The sequence below is a fragment of the Anolis carolinensis genome, chromosome 3 (assembly GCF_035594765.1).
Source record: "Anolis carolinensis isolate JA03-04 chromosome 3, rAnoCar3.1.pri, whole genome shotgun sequence".
Taxonomy (NCBI): domain Eukaryota; kingdom Metazoa; phylum Chordata; class Lepidosauria; order Squamata; family Dactyloidae; genus Anolis; species Anolis carolinensis.
Genome location: NC_085843.1, coordinates 97,097,831 through 97,114,248, shown reverse-complemented (window position 1 = coordinate 97,114,248; position 16,418 = coordinate 97,097,831). Strand labels below are relative to the sequence as shown.

Sequence of the window (16,418 nt, the reverse complement as noted above, 5' to 3'; positions counted from 1 at the left end):
GTTCAACTGCCATTATGCTGTGGAATCATGGAGTTGTAGTTTGGTGAAGCACCAAAACTCTTTGGAGAGAAGGCTAAGAACCTTGTAAAACAGTTCCAACAATTCCACAACACTGAGCCATGATGTTTAAAGTCCAGTCAAACCACATTAATTCAATGGTATATTTGCATCCCGAGTCAAAAATCTTATAGAATCCATTCCTCATACTTTAACATTGATTCAAATAGGACTATTCCATGTTGTTCTAACTAGTTTCATCATGAAAATATGTCACCACATAGAACTTATAATTTTAATTATGACTGAAATGACTGCTTGCAACAGCCTCCAGGCTGCCACTTCTTCCTGGCTATAATAAAGCCCTTTTTGGCTGAAGGGCAGGTTATAAATACTAAATAGAAAGCAAACTGCTTAATGCACTGACTACTATGGAGTACCTACAACAACTTTGACATAACTGATTACAAGACAACTTTTCATTAGACAGAAGAACCTGTTCAAAAGAGTGACAGGAGGGTTAAATTTCCCAGACCTTCTTGTCTTAGGAATCTATTTAAAGATGAATTCATCAACTGCCCTCAACAGCTCACATATTTCAAATTTATCTATACATTCCTATAATCAATTAATAAAAGATCAGCTAATTTACCTCCTCAAACAATTTATTGATCCATATAACAATTACAGAAGGAGGCAAACAATCCAAAGCAATTAGAATAAAAGGCCCAGAGTGTCAGCCAGAAGTTCTTCACTTAAGTAGAACGCTCGAATACATGTTAGTTGCAGAAAAAGTGGATAAGATCCAACCATAATCCATTCACTTGGTATTATTTTATGTCTTTATAAACAAATAAATAGTGGGACACAAGGTGCTTAAAAGGGGTGGGGATCTAGGGACTAATGTGCATACAAAACCAGAAACAATACAATCCACAAGTTAAGAGAAAGAGGGCAAAAATTAAACTTCCTGGTTATTATTAGTTCAAACTTTTTTTCTTCTTCTTCATGGAAGTCACAAGCCATTAGCTTTCAAACTGAAGCTGCTGTAGCAGCTTTGATAATGTCAGTATATTTCAAAGCAAGGAAGACTACATATGAGTATGTTTCATCTATTAGACTGTTCAAGAGAAGAAATCATTTATGTTTGAAAAGACTTTCCACAACATTTCTACTTTGAACAGCTATGTAGTTAAGTTACTCCTGTTAGGAATCTGGAGCTCACAAAGACACTGTAAACATTAAAATGCTGTTATCTGCTTTAAAACGACACTGCTATTTCAGTTGAGTTTCATGTCTTTTTAATTATGTCACCATGAACAACGTAAATTTAGGTACATAGTTTGCAACTTTACATTACTGCAAAAAGAAAACATTTTAACATCTTGTATTCATGCGCTTAAAATTAAAAGTATTTTTAGAAGTTAATGCATGCATAGTTTATATCTTGCTTAATGAAGAGGAAAATTAATGTACAGCCTGAAAGTGATCCGATCTTAGTGGAGACAATACCTGCAAAACTTGTATCTGACAGATACAACTTAAATCTAGTGGGAAACTGATTGAAAGAGTGAGATGCAGATACAAATCCCTAGTGAGCCATGAAGGTCACTGGTGGCCTTGGACCATGCATATTCTCTCATTTCAAGCCATAAGTTTCATGTTGCTGCAAATATATAAAAAAGATACTTCACTCATGTTTCTTTGTACCAAGATCCTTGGAGAAGAGGCCAAATAATCATGTTTAAGATGCACAGATATAATGAATCTGCTTTCATGTGAGAAATCATTCTTCTACAGAAAGAAGCAGGAGCTTAGGACAGAAAAAAATAGAAGAACAGTGGAAAAACAATTTTTGTAAAAAGCTTATAATTGAATCTTTGATTCTCCACATCTGAAAAGTCTCACATATTTCTAATTTTTAAAATTTGGTTTGTTGCTGTTAAATATATACACATTTACATATCAGACAGTTACTCTTATCCTTTATTTCAACATTAGTAAAAATCTTACCAGGAGCAAAATAGCTGATCTTACCATCTCATATGTCTACTACATATTTCCAATCAAATATTTGTGCTATAATACTATCAGATAGCACATTTGTTTATTCAACAATATTTTTGCATGATTATCCAGAGTAAGATACAAGCAACTTCTCAAGAAACTACATGCCAAATGCAACAAAGACAGGTTTTGCGAATTTAAAACCTTCTCTCTCATTTATAAAGGGTAAAACTCATAATTCACATCGAACAGTTTGCATCATTTAATATCAAATGCTCATGAAGGAAACCATGAGAGAATTCTGTATCTATCAGCAAACACATAACTTTAAAACTCAATATGGGGAGGTTAATTCCACTGTACTGCATGTATGCAACTGTAAATCTATGTGGCTGAATGCACTTCCATTCCTGAAGTTCTCATTTTCTCAGTTAAAAAACATTCTGTTTTAAGTATGAATATTTTACATGAAAATTGTGGCAATCAGTCTGGATAATACCAGAGATATGAACCCACTCTAAAATGTGTAAATATGTATAGGACTATGTGTACCACTCCCATTCAAACTGAAAGGTTTACTAGTATCTGACTGCTGATTTCTAAGGGAAATCTTCAGAACTTTTAATCTGCATTAACTTTATCCAGGTGAACCTTATAATGGATTAGGTGGAATAGGGGGTGAACCTTGACAATACTGGACTCCAGCATTATTTTATTTAAGGAGTTGACTTCATCTGTCACATATCCTCGTGGACTGGGAAATAATATGGGGCAGATATAGTTGTGACTGAGACTTGTGGTTTGGAGGAACATTCCCAAGAGCACTACTCAGTCAGATACCAATATAATCTCTGGAAGCTCCCAATCCCTGTATTAATTGATGGACTTAAAGACATTTAAAATTATACTATTCAAACATCTTTAATATCTTTACTAAGTATTTTAAAATATTCTAAATGGACTTGATGCAAGGTTTGCCTTCTATAAACTACAGGGAACAGAATTCTCCTAGAAAGAATTGAGATCCAGCAGAGACTCCCCTTTCTCCTTCAGTCTCCACTGCACCATCCAACCCCTACTTTCAACGAAAGAGAAGAAATCAGTGGAATTACCTTTTTCGCGATCCCCTGCAAGTATTTGTACCCAAATAATATGTATAAATATAAATGTATTAATACATTAAATTTAAATGTTTAACTTCAAGAGAAAAGTGCCTTTTCTAATTCACAATAGCTTGTATTTAATACTACCCAGTGTTTAACCAGTATTATTACTACATACAGAATTGCTGTTCAAACACAAATAATGTTTTAGATTTTATTTTTCTCCACTATGGCAAGCTCATCTGTGAAAGAGAGGAAATTTATTATCAAAAGCAGTATAAAAATAACAGGCAACTAAAACCTTAAAAGCAGATTCAGCTACTATGGATTTTAATGAAGACTTCTGTCCTTTCTGTTATGAAAATCTTACAAATTGACTTTAAAGGACACTATGGAAAAGACACAGCACTAGCAGGTTGGACACTAAACCCAAGCTGGTATTTAATCAAATCCATGATAAGGACATTTTTATTTCAAAAAATAGGTTTAGTGAACTTGAGTGGTAAAAACAAGTGAAGCAAATGAGGGGATTTATAGTGTATTTACACAGAGATGCAAAAGTCTATGGTAAAGAGAGAAAAATAGTTGTAATATTTCATTTAACTTTTGTGAATCCAACATTATCTGTTTTTTTTACAGAAATATAAATACTTAAAAGAATGGGCGGAAATTGGTTTTTAGTTACTACAAATGTGCCGTTTCAGTCTTCTTAAAGATAGGGATTTGAAAAAAAATCTTGAGGTACAAAGTTGGAATGTATACCTCTGCTCCATTTAGATCTGTAAATAAAAGAAATGACATATAAAAATAGCCTGAAATAATACTTATTTCTTACCCACCTCTCCTTGTGGCAGGTTACAGAATAATTAAAACACATTAACACTGTAAAATACCACAAATACACACTGAAACGTACTTCTATAAAATGCATAATTATACAAGTCTATCTAAACAAGCAATATGTAAAATAGGATTCATGATAAACTTGGCTATCTCTGTGAATCCTCCTTTCAACTTCACCCTGTGTCAGTGTTAGCCACATAAAAGATATTAAAGGATGACAAATAAAATGATCTGTATTCTGGTTATGTATAACTGACCAGGGGTAGGGGGGCACACATCAGGCTTGCAGTATTTCATTATTTAACTGAACTCTATGATCCACCAATTGAAGCCTAGTGCAAACAAGCACACTTAAGATTAAATGAATTCTGAATTCCATAATCTGTTTAGAGCACAGTAGCTGATTAGAACTCAAAGTTCCTTCTATAAAATCCCACTCCTGGCTATCCCACACTTTCTTCATTTCAGTAAGATTACTTAGGTAGGGTTATGGAGTTATTTTATTAGTGCTACACTTAACATGGGATCAGAAATCATTGATGATCTGTTATAAACCACCAAAGCAAAACCTACAAGTAGTTCCAGAGCTACTTATGTTTGTTATCTAGGAAGCACTATTTAATTTAAAAAATCATACACAAAATGAGAGGAAGCAACTTCACCTGACATCCAGTCCTTAATAATGTGGGTAAGCCAAAGAAGATTGTACTGGCTCCATTGATGTCCATGGAGGCACTTCATATTTCTGGGTTTTTTTTTTGTGTATGTGTGTCAGGAGCAACTTGAGAAACTGCAAGTTGCTTCTGGTGTGAGAGAATTGGTTGTCTGCAAGGATGTTGTCCAGGGTTGTTTTGATATTTTGCCATCCTTGTGGGAGGCCTCTCTCATGTCTGACATGGGGAGCTGGAGCTGACAGAGGGAGCTCATTTGTGCTCTCCCCAAATTCGAACCGACAATTTTCAGGTCAGCAACCCAACCTTCAGGTTAGCAGTCCTGCTGGCACAAGGGTTTCACCCACTGTGCCACCAGGGGCTCTTCATATTTCTGTTGTACAGCTGTGTACAAACTAGTTGAAATATAATGTATAACTTGTACTCTGAGAAGGAATATTCCTTTCAAGGTGTAAGTTGTAATGTTCAGCACACTATCCTCCATCGAACGTTAATGTCCAAGTGAACACTTTCTAGGTACTTACATCATCAATGTCTTCATCATCATCCCCGATGTCATCAAACTGGATTTCATCATCATCTCCAGGCCCAAATGTATCAGTTTCATTAATTTTGGCTAGGTAAAAAAATTGGAACACATTTTAAGCAGATATCATGGGATCCTCATCTAAACACAAACACATTCACAATGACTTCTGATTTTTCTGAGAAATTCTTACCATGTTCAGGGAGTTCTCCATATGCCTTCAGACTTCTGGCTTCATCTGCATTGTACTTTAGAATTACATCAGCCTTGTTATCCTAGTAACATTAAACACAGATAAACAGCATTACAGAAGAATTTCATCTTGCTATAAAAACTTACTTTTCTTGAACATTTTAAACATTTTCTTATCAAAGTTATGAATACTAGAAAAGCATTGTCCTCCCTAGACTTTCAGAAATCTTATCAGTTTATTCTGATATGTTGTGCTCTTAAAGATTTAGTTATGTGTATTCATGCACATCTCAAATGTTGAAAGACCTGTTGCAATAGTCTTATTCCTTAAAATGACATAACATACTTTTTAAAAAAAGGAATAGTATAGCTGTGGGGCAGGTGACCTTTCTCAGTAAAGGACAGAATTCTAATTTAAGAAGTGTCTCAGTGGCTGCAATCCAGAAATACAGAAGGCTAAGAGATTGGGGAACATATACTTGTTTGATCTATTTTCTGTCTTATTCCCAAAAATTGAAGTCATGGTGGCTCACAACAAGACTAATTTTAAAAGGTGCAAAGAAAAACAGAAGACAACAATAAAATATTAAAACACAACTCACGAATGACCAAATTCAAATAAATTTAAATGCACACCATAAAAGAAGAGTATATTAAGAAGCAGTATGTGCTGTCATTCCCACATCCCTACTGATGTTATGGCCCTTATTCAATTTGTCCTGTGCATAGTTCTAGCAGGTGTAATGTAGTTTAATGTGACACTGACAGCTAGGCAATACATATACCAGTGATTGGCTTAAAGATAAACCAGGCAAGTATATAACAGAAAAAGATAAAAGCAACATAGATGGAGACACGGGATCTGTCCACACATTCACTACCTTGAAACCCTTTGCTAAAGCTACTACTGGCTTTTTCCTCCAGTGTATGCCACAAGACTGAAACCATGTCCCCCAATATTATCAATAACTTTCATCAGATATACTGCCTAAATAATTCCAGAGAGCAGGGTAGTGGTTGGGCAGGAAAAGCCTTCTGACTTTTTTGCCATTTTACCGTTTTGTCTGAGATAAGACATTCATTATTTGTTTTAAAATGCAAACCTAGCAATGCCAGTTAACTTGGGTTCTAAACAAAGTATGCTTTAGCATATATTCCACAAATTTCAGTTATGCTCCCAATTCTCTACAGGGTACCACTTAAAAAAGATGGACTTATAAAATACAGTCAAAAGTTGGGACAAAGATATTTACCACTCTTGCAGTCACAGACGCTATAAAAATGATACATTTATTGAAAGAAAATAAAAAATTAAAGACTTGGATATTCTTATCTGTTTGCTAAAAGGTTTAAATAAAAAACAAAAAACAATTACCTGGTAGTCTCTCAAACCCACCAATATGATATCGGATGTATTTATCCAAACCTACAAGTTAAAGAAGAGTCATAGTGACTTCTTTAATAGCAATCAAACAATAAGTCATAACACTGGAAAAGTCACTATGTGTTTCTACTTCAAATGTTTCTAAAAGCTAATTGTGGGTTTTTCTTCATAAAAAACAGAGCTGAAACCTAAGGGCACATTCTAGCTTGACCCTATACCTGTTCAACTGCTAAGTATGGGTTAGGGATATGTACTTTACTGCTAAAACAGGTTTAGAATTTGACTCATAGTCCTTACCCTTGCATGCAAATATTTGTCAAGATTATTGTTAAAAAGTAATTAATTTGGGAGGGATTTAAGGTAAACTGAAGATGTTGCAAGAGACTCAATTAGCAATGGGAGTAGCAGAAAAATGAATCTTAAAAATGAAGGGACATAGGGGACAGATTTTAAGAGCGGCATACAAGTTTCCTATATAGCAAAAAGGATGACTGTTCTAAGAACAGGAATAATAATGCAGACAGTATGTAGCTTTCTTAGTTTGTCACTATAACTGCTGCATCATTTACACATGCATGTCAAGGCAGCTCATAATACGCAAGAAGGGATACTAGTGGATGGTGTAGACACTGAAATGATGGAAGACTTTCTATGCCAGGGGTCCTCAAACTTTTTAAGTAGGGGGCCGGTCCACAATCCTTCAGACTGTTGAGGGGCCGAATTATCATTTGAAAAAGAAATACGAACAAATCCTTATGCACACTGCACATGTCTTATTTGTAGTGCAAAACAACAGCAATGAAAGAACAATAAAATATTTAAAAATGAAAACAATATTAACCAACATAAACCTATCAGGATTTCAATGGGAAGTGTGGGCCTGCTTCTGGCCAATGAGATAGTCAAGTTAATTAGGATTGTTGTTGTTGTGTGCTTTCAAGTCATTTCAGACTTTGGGCGAGCCTAAGTCTAAAATTATTTATTTATTCATTTCCTACATTTATATCCCGCCCTTCTCACCCCGAAGGGGATTCAGAGCAGCTGTATGTACATACAATATATTATATTATTAGCATAGCACAATATTAGCATTATATATTACTATATTGAACTATACCACTATACCGTAATATTATATGTAATATATAACATGTAATTAATATTATTATATGGTATTATTATTAGTATTACATTGTATAACATGATAATATTATAAATATCATATGTATATATAATATATTATATTATTAAAACTGATATAAAATATTATATTATAAATGAGGGCAGGGGCCAGGTAAATGACCTTGGAGGGCCGCATCCGGCCCCCGGGCCTTAGTTTGGGGACCCCTGTTCTATGCCTTGGCTCAGACATAGACAAGAAATCAGAAGAAGACTAGAACCGAAGGGCAGTTCATGTTTTAGCCCAGCAGCTGATGAGAGTCCATCCTACTGTCTTCAACTACCATTCTTCTGACCACTGAGTGGGTGGCAGCCAGTTAGAAACAGCTCCTTTGTGTTTTATTTATTACATCTTATTTGGATTGTAAGCTTGAGGGAAAATTCATGTTTGGTAAGCTGGTCTGAGAGCCTTTGTGGTTGAAGAGCAGAATATAACTACTCTAAATAAATAATGAAGAAACTACGGAAAATGCTCAAGTGTAAAGACAGTGAATATCAAAGTCAGTATCATCAACACCATTGTATTTTTGATTTTTATATATAAAAAGCCAGACAATGGAGATATCTGACAGGAATAAAATCAATTCATCTGAAATGTGGTGGAGAAAAATTCTTTAGAAATCATGGACTAACAAAAAGACAAAGAAATAGGTCTTAGACCAATTCAAGAGTGAATTCTCCTTTGAAGCCAGAATGACCAAACTGACATTATTCTACAATGACTATATCATGAGATAACAAGTTAATGCTTGCTAAAGTGGAAAATAATAGGAAAAGAGCAGGCTGGACACATTCTGGAAAGACCCAAATTTGTAAGACCTATGCAGGACAAAAGTAATGCACAAAGAAATTCACACGTTTTTTTTCTTAAGTTTGCAACAAAACAGCAGTAGAAGAACAGAAAAGATTCTGAAGGGCACACATAATTATACAGAGTACATGGAGCAGCAAAGTTGTTCAGTAAGGTAAAAGGCAAAACTAACGGAAATATCAGAAAAATATCAATATGTCTTTATTTTATACATACTCAGCAGACCAGCAGAGAAAAAGAACTAATGGTAATGGTGTCAACTAAGAATAAATTTTGGAAAAACCTACAGGGAATGAGTACAGTGTACCAAAAGTCATAAGACTATAATAATGCCAGACATAATTTCTAACTTAGGTCTGGTATTTTAGCAAGTCAGAATACCATGCGTCATTTGTATAAGTTAATCTGATACGTAAGTTGAGGGCTAGTTTGGGATCTAAAATTATGGATAAGTGGGCATCATTCTATGGAGAGGGCAAAGCACCAATGCTATTCAAGGACGGCAGCCATCCCTACAGCTGCCATTTTCCCATCAATGCATTAAAAAAGGCCAGAAGTGGTGCCATAGCAGAAAGAGTGGGTTGGTGCAGTTAGGTTCTCTTAGAATGGACTAAGCTCTCACCTTTCACTATTCCAGTCAGAAAAGGGGGTGGCTCCTTTACAGATAAGAATTAATGTAAAGTACTAACACTGATCCATAGATAAGTTGACTCAATTTTGGGAACTATTTTTTAACTAAAACCTTTGCACTTATACGTGAGTATCTGCAGTGTATTATTAGTGGAAAATTATTTTTTCATAATAAAGAAAATAATCTTCAGATTGTTAGGTAATTTCAACTGAACATTCCATTCTAACAAGACATCAAAAGTGTTATAAACACTGCTGAGAAATACATACAGTTTTTCAATGTTTACCTATATATTTTATGCTGACTATACAACTGTGAGCTCTACCATACCTTTTTCCTCAGTTTTCCTCTGATATGGCATAACCTCTTTACACCATCAAAACATAATGCTTCCAGTCTACCATTTCCCAGCATTTTGATAACTTGAGCATACTCTGGAAAAGACATACAATAGTTAATCTCTGATAGCTATAAAAAAGGAAAATCCCCAAAGATAGGCACATAATTAAGAGTTTATAACTTGTTTAGCGGTATCTTGAGCTAGTAAATTAACAAGAAGTAGAATGTCAGAGTTGATTGTTGAGAGTAAAGTACATCTGAACTAACACACACACACACACACACCAATCAAGTCAACAAAGATACACTTCTCAATGCAAGAGAGCTACCTGTAACAGTACTACATTTTGTATTTCTCAACAGAGCCATCTTTCAAGCCATGATTGAAAAAAATATACCACTCAACAACTTTCAATATATTTTGGTGATTTTACATCAGAACAATGTTTAGCTAGGGAGTCACCGCAATGCAGAGCATGTTCAGAATCCCCTTTGCTTCATTTATATAAGATCCTTGGGAGGCAATGGAAATCCTGAATTATTGCTAGTCAGCTGTGAGGGATTATATGGGTGAAAAAACTTGGCAGATGAAGTTGGTGGCCCTCTGTTCCTGTGCTATACAAGGCAAAATCGTATTCTCAGAATGGATCAGATTCACAGATTTGATGTTAATCTTGTTTCGGCTAATTGCATAAAGTTGTATTGTCAGAGAACAAATTGGTAGAATTTGTTCTCTGACAATACAACTTTACGTAAATAAGCAAAACAATAAATGAACCTTTCCATGATTTATTCAAATGATGTTAACAGTTCCTTCATGCATGAAATGGAAATTGACAAAATGACCTCACCTTGTCCATCTTCTTTGAACACCAGTTCTCTTTTTTCTGATTCATTTTCATTCTTACCTCGCCTTCTGTTTTTACCTCCCTTACCTAAATTTATAAACAAGCAAAAAAGAGAAAGTCAACCACAACTTGAAATCCTACATGGATATTGATGAAATCAGGCATCTACTTTCTCCTTTACTTTTCTCAGATTGTTGGAAGAGGTAACCCCCATAAAAAACAAAGAAAAACACAAAGTCAGTTAATAAGCATTTCAAACACCAAGATCTAAAAGTGTGGACCAGCTGCCATGATTTCGTAATTTTACTAATTTCAGATCTTGATGGGGTTATTCTATAGTGCCACCAGAGCAGAAAAATATGTAGCCTTCCTTCAAGATGTTATTGAATCTCATCAGTCGATCCAATCAGTCCAATAGAAAGCTGTCAAAAGATTGGTGATATATTAATATCTAGTGGATCAAAAATTCCCACTCCTTCCAAAAAAAGCATGCTGGGAATTCTGCAGACCTTTAGCTGTTGCATATACAGCCCAAGCAAGCACAGTCAACTATGAGGAATATTGGATGATGTAGTTCAACACTGTCTGGAAAACCACATGATTCCCATCCTCATTGTAAATCATGATTTAATGCTGCCTGGACAAGTAAGAAGGGACTCTTATAAAAACCTCAACTGTGTATATTCCCTCCTGCTCTTTCTTCCTCCCAACGAGATAGAATAAGCCAGAATTCAGTTTCACTTTATATCTGTTCTAAAATAGTTGTTCTGAACTTTTGTTATCTTACACCCCACTAACCACGACAGAGAAGCATGAATTACGATGATAGGTAAAAATAAAATTCAGCTTATCCAGCACCTATATTTATCATCATTCTTTTATAGTGATTTTGTGGATGTGCAAAGAAGGGCATAAGAATAAACACTGGGTGTCTTAAATTACTCTTAGCATGTCAAAAGATCAGATAGATAATTTATTGCATATGTTGCTCAGAGGTGGCAAATCACATTTTCTGAGTGACATGTGGACCGAGAGAGTGAATTCCTTTATATTGTTATGAAAACACTGTTACACAAACACTGTCCATTTAAACCACTTCTCCTTGTCACAACTCGTATATGCACTATTGGTCGAAATCACCAGCAAATGCCCTATAGAACAAAAATACACAAGCACAGTGCCAAATCAAAACTTAAATGTCTGCTTTCCTATTTTTCAGTATATGAATTTAGATAGGATGCACTGGTGATATATATCACATCTGTACTTCACTGGGAATCATATAACATAATTTGCCCCAGCTGTCCTTAGATTGATATTTTGTACATGCGGAAGAATATAGTCAAGATCCAATTGTTTGCCTCTCCATCCAATGGCAGAGACATTTGGACTTTCTTCTCCTTTCTAGCCTCCTGTGGCACCAAAAACCTATTCTAGAGGGCGTCCTTGCCTTCTAGAACAGGTTTTAGGGTGTACAGGCCATTGCAGCAAGGACTGCCGATTCTGGCAAAAGCAGCAGGACTCAGTTAAATAATATCACCGGGGTCTGGTCTATCCATGTACGTATGCAATATTTAAGTATCAGATGTATGCAACATCTGATAGTGAGAAGATCTGTGACATATTGGAAAGCGGTGGCATTAATAATTTTTCCTACACTGTAGGAGAACATGCTTTGAATTTATATTACTATTAAAATTCTTTAGTTCTTTAATTGGTTGTTTAACACCTGTCTTAATGGTTTGGCAGGGGAAAATAAAACCAACAGGCTAAGCCTCTCAACAATTAGTCATTCCATGAAAGCAGTTCTTGTAACACCAAGAAAACCTAGATGTGTATTTGGTCCCAAGTCCAGCAGAACAAATGTATGGCCAATATAGTACTTATTATGACACAAGGAATCAAATCAAAGTGAATTATATTAATAATAATAGTAATAATAATAATGTTATTTCTTACCCGCCTCATCATGGCTCAAGGCGGCAGAACAAATAGAATAGAACTGGCTTCAGAAGCTCACGTTCTTAAATCACCACCACCCTCAGGCTGCTCAAAGCCATATAATGGTCACATTTACCTGTAAGTATCAGTCATGCAAAGGAGTATACTACAATGTAACAACACAGAGATTTGTAGACCTTTAATTTCTGTGGAGCTCCTGAGCAAACAAATTAAGTATAAGGCTGTAGCTAAGAAAAAGTAACAAGTCTTATCACCTCCCACAAATATGATGGATCTAGAAACTGTGGCCTTGGGTACACTAATCACAGAATCACAGATTTGGAAGAGACCTTGTGGACCATCCAGTCCAACCCTCCGCCAAGAAACATTCATCCCTTTTTCAATTTTTTTGCCCTCCCTCTCCCATTCATCTCCCTCTTTCCGGGAACAGTTGTGTATTTCCTTTATTATTCATTCTGTTTGTTGGATTGTAAATATAGTTTCGTTCAATTCCTTATATTTTCTGTTGCCCTTTACCTTGGCCAAGGTACCTTGAAGATAATTTATACTATATTTTAATAATTTTGTGCATGAAACAAGGTTTGTGTACACTGATCCATCAGTAGACAAAAGTGCTACTATGTCAGTCACCAAGCCAACTGGACAATTTTGGAACATTTCTGGATAAGGAATGCTTAATATGTAAATGTATTTGGTACTATAATTACCATATCCATTAGCTGTTAAAGGACATGTATGCATGTATGTTAGTGTATATGTGGAGCTTGTTTGTGAAAGGCACTTTGCCAACAATGTGCTGCCACCTATAACTAACTTTTCATTGGGGGGGGATTTGTTTCCTTTTGGAAACCAACTTCTTATACATGTATGTATACGTGTGTGTGTGTGTGTATGGGAGGGAGGACACCCTGTATTTCATCACCTGCCCCGATACTGTGGAATGACCTGCCAGAAGAGCTCTGACAGCTTAACTAAAGACCTACCTCTTCTGCCAGGCCTATCCAGTAAATTGTGGGTTTTACATTTGCATTTTATTAGCATTTGAATCAAGCTTTGTTTTGTATATTTCAACATATGTATTTTAATAGTATTATATTATATACTATGCACAACACCCTTTTTAAAGCAGTTCCACTGGTTGCCGATAAGCTTCCGGTCCCAAGTTAAAGTGCAGGTTATGACCTATAAAGCCCCAAATGTTTCGGGTCCTACCTATCTTCAGGACCACATCTTCCCCTATAAACTGGCGCGGGCTCTAAGATCTGCCGAGGAGGACCTCCTCTTGCTTCCACCACCATCACAAGCACCACTGGTAGGGACGAGAGGACTTTCTTGGCGGTGGCCCCCTGACTTTGGAACACCCTTCCTAGGGAGATTAGGCAAGCCCCGAAACTGTCCTCCTTTCATAGGGCTTCGAAAACCTGGATGTTTCAGCTAGCATTTGAGAATGTCTAGTCCCAATTATAAATGCCCAGTCCCTAGGTTCCCTGATATTATTTTGTTCTCTGCACTTCACCCAATACCCCGGGTTCTATGGTACGCTGCTTGCACTATCCCATGCCCGGCCCTTTTATAGCCTGGTCATGCCCATTGTACTACTTTGTTGAGCATGATCTCGATTGGTCTCCAATGTTAGTTTTATATTGATGTTTTATTTTAATTATTTTTATCTTGATTGTTTATTTTATTGGGTTCTTATTTTAATTGTGTTTTAATTGATGTTTTGTATTTATATCTTATGGGCATTTTGTCCCATACGTAAGTTGCCCTGAGTACCTTTGGGGAGATGGTGGTGGGGTATAAGAATAAAATAATAATAATAATTATTATTATTATTATTATATTTTATCTGTGTGTTTTAATCACCTTGAGCCATGAGAAAGGTGGATAACAAAAAAACTTTATTATTATTATAAATTACAGCTATGAGATGGCTCCTATCAACATTGCAGTTTGACACCACTTTAACTGCCATGGCTCAATGCTATGGAAACCTGGGAGCGTTGTTGTTGTTGTTATCTGTGTGTTTTCATCACCTTGAGGAGAGGTAGGCAACAAATAAACTTGATTTTATTATTATTGTTATGAATTACAGCTATTAGATGGGCTCCTATCAACATTGTAGTTTGATGCCGCTTTAACTGCCACAGCTAAATGCTATGGAAACCTGGGATGATGATGATGATTATTATTATATTTTATCTATTTGTTTTAATCACCTTGAGGAGAGATGGACCATGAATAAACTTTATATTATTATTATTATTATTATTATTATTATTATTATTATTATTATGAATTACAGCTATTAGATGGACTCCTATCAGCATTGCACTTTGACACCGCTTTAGCTGCCATGGCTCAATGCTATGGAAAACCTGGGAGTATTATTATTATTTATCTGTCTGTTTTAATCACCTTGAGCCATGAGGCGAGGTGAGCAACAAATAAACTTTATTATTATTATTATTATTATTATTATGCATTACAGCTATGAGATGGGCTCCTATCAGCATTGCACTTAGACGCCGCTTTAACTGCCATGGCTCAATGCTATGGAAACCTGGGAGCTGTAGTTTTACAAGCCCCTCGGCCTTCTCTACCAAGGAGAGCCGGTGCCATTCCAAACTACATATCCCACGATTCCCTAGGACCGACGGGACCATGGCGGTCAAGGGGTCGCCAAGCTGCATTAACCCTACAATGAAAATCCAGCCTAACGCAGCCAACCTTGGGAAGATGGGCCCTCTCTGGAGCCTCCTGGTAAACAGGACGAGGCAGTGGCTGAGGCTGAGAAAGAGGAGCGGGACCTTCTGAGGACTCCGCCACCCTCCACCAGGGAGAGAGGGACGGGGCCCGGCCTTGGGAGTCCGCGGCGGGCCGAGCAGGCCTCTCACCTTTATTCTTCGGCATGGCGTCGTCGTCGGAGGCCGCGGCAGCAGCAGCAGGCCCAACTTAACCCAGGAGAAACGCGGCAGAGGCGGAGGCTCCTTCTCACGCTCTCGGTGAGGAAGGAGAGAGGAAGGAAGAGGAGAGGGCAGGAATGCGGCGCGCCGACGTCCTTCTCGCGACACCCGAGGCAAGGCGAGGCAGCTCAGCTTCAACCCCGCCGGAAGGAACGAGGCAGGAAGTGCTCTCCTCACGCCGAGGCCGGGCCCAGAATGCCTTTCGCCCAGCAAAGCGCCTGCCCATCAGGCGCCCTCTACTGGGCAAAGGGAAGACCTCCCTCCTCTCTGCCTGGAACCTTCTTTTTTATTTTAGGACATACACATACACAACATTTACCATTATCACCGCCACGAAGATTATTTTCGTTTACATATTCTGTTTCAGACTATCCTTCTAGATTTACATATTGTATAACATTTGTATCCTGTTTCTTATGGCCTGATCTCTAGACTTATTCACAATATAATTCTTGTGTTGTCGACGGCTTTCATGGCCGGGATCACAAGGTTGTTGTATGCCTTTCGGGCTGTGTGGCCATGTTCCAAAAGTATTCTCTCCTGACGTTTCGCCCACATCTATGGCAGGCATAGATGTGGGCGAAACGTCAGGAGAGAATACTTCTGGAACATGGCCACACAGCCCGAAAGACATACAACAATCCAATATAATTCTTGGCCTGGATCCATCTTTCTTCAACTTCTTGCATTCTATTTTCATTACCTTTTTGAATCATTTAATTTTACATCCACAATTTCGAATTCAATTTGGTCCACCGTATACTGGAGGCATAGGCGAACTTGGGGCCTCCAGGTGTTTTGGAGGGCAACTCCCACCATTCCTCACAGCCTCAGGCCCCTTCTTTTTTCCCCTCAGCTGCTTAAGCCTGCTTAGCAAGTCTTGCAAATGTTGATTTATCAGTTAATGTTTGATTTTTATACCTCTTTTATATATCTACATACCCAAGATCATGTAAAAA

At 36.9% G+C, this 16,418-nt stretch overlaps 1 protein-coding gene across 2 annotated transcripts; it reads right to left on the bottom strand.

Moving 5' to 3' along the window:
• Positions 1-1,281: 1,281 nt before the first annotated feature.
• eif1ax (eukaryotic translation initiation factor 1A X-linked) lies at positions 1,282-15,636 on the bottom strand. Of its 2 annotated transcripts, XM_008107308.3 has the most exons (8): positions 15,391-15,636; positions 10,535-10,618; positions 9,675-9,778; positions 6,715-6,765; positions 5,341-5,422; positions 5,146-5,237; positions 3,870-3,886; positions 1,282-3,349 (listed from the first exon to the last, which is right to left on the bottom strand). In XM_008107308.3, exons 1-7 carry the CDS (start codon positions 15,404-15,406, stop codon positions 3,881-3,883), a joined length of 435 nt encoding a protein of 144 aa, XP_008105515.1. In that variant the 5' UTR covers positions 15,407-15,636; the 3' UTR covers positions 1,282-3,349; positions 3,870-3,880. The 2 variants fall into 2 exon arrangements, with proteins under 2 accessions (XP_008105515.1, XP_003218951.1); XM_003218903.4 differs by having other exon boundaries at positions 1,282-3,886; positions 15,391-15,634.
• Between the last annotated feature and the right edge of the window lie 782 nt (positions 15,637-16,418).

What these genes read in the sequence shown, in the direction of transcription:
- eif1ax (XM_008107308.3), bottom strand. An exon ending in GAGGAAAACTGAGGAAAAAG is followed by an intron (nt 6,766 to 9,674) that starts GTATGGTAGAGC and finishes TTTAACTTGTAG; the next exon opens with GTTTGGATAAATACATCCGA. An exon ending in TGGGTTTGAGAGACTACCAG is followed by an intron (nt 5,423 to 6,714) that starts GTAATTGTTTTT and finishes TAATGTTACTAG; the next exon opens with GATAACAAGGCTGATGTAAT.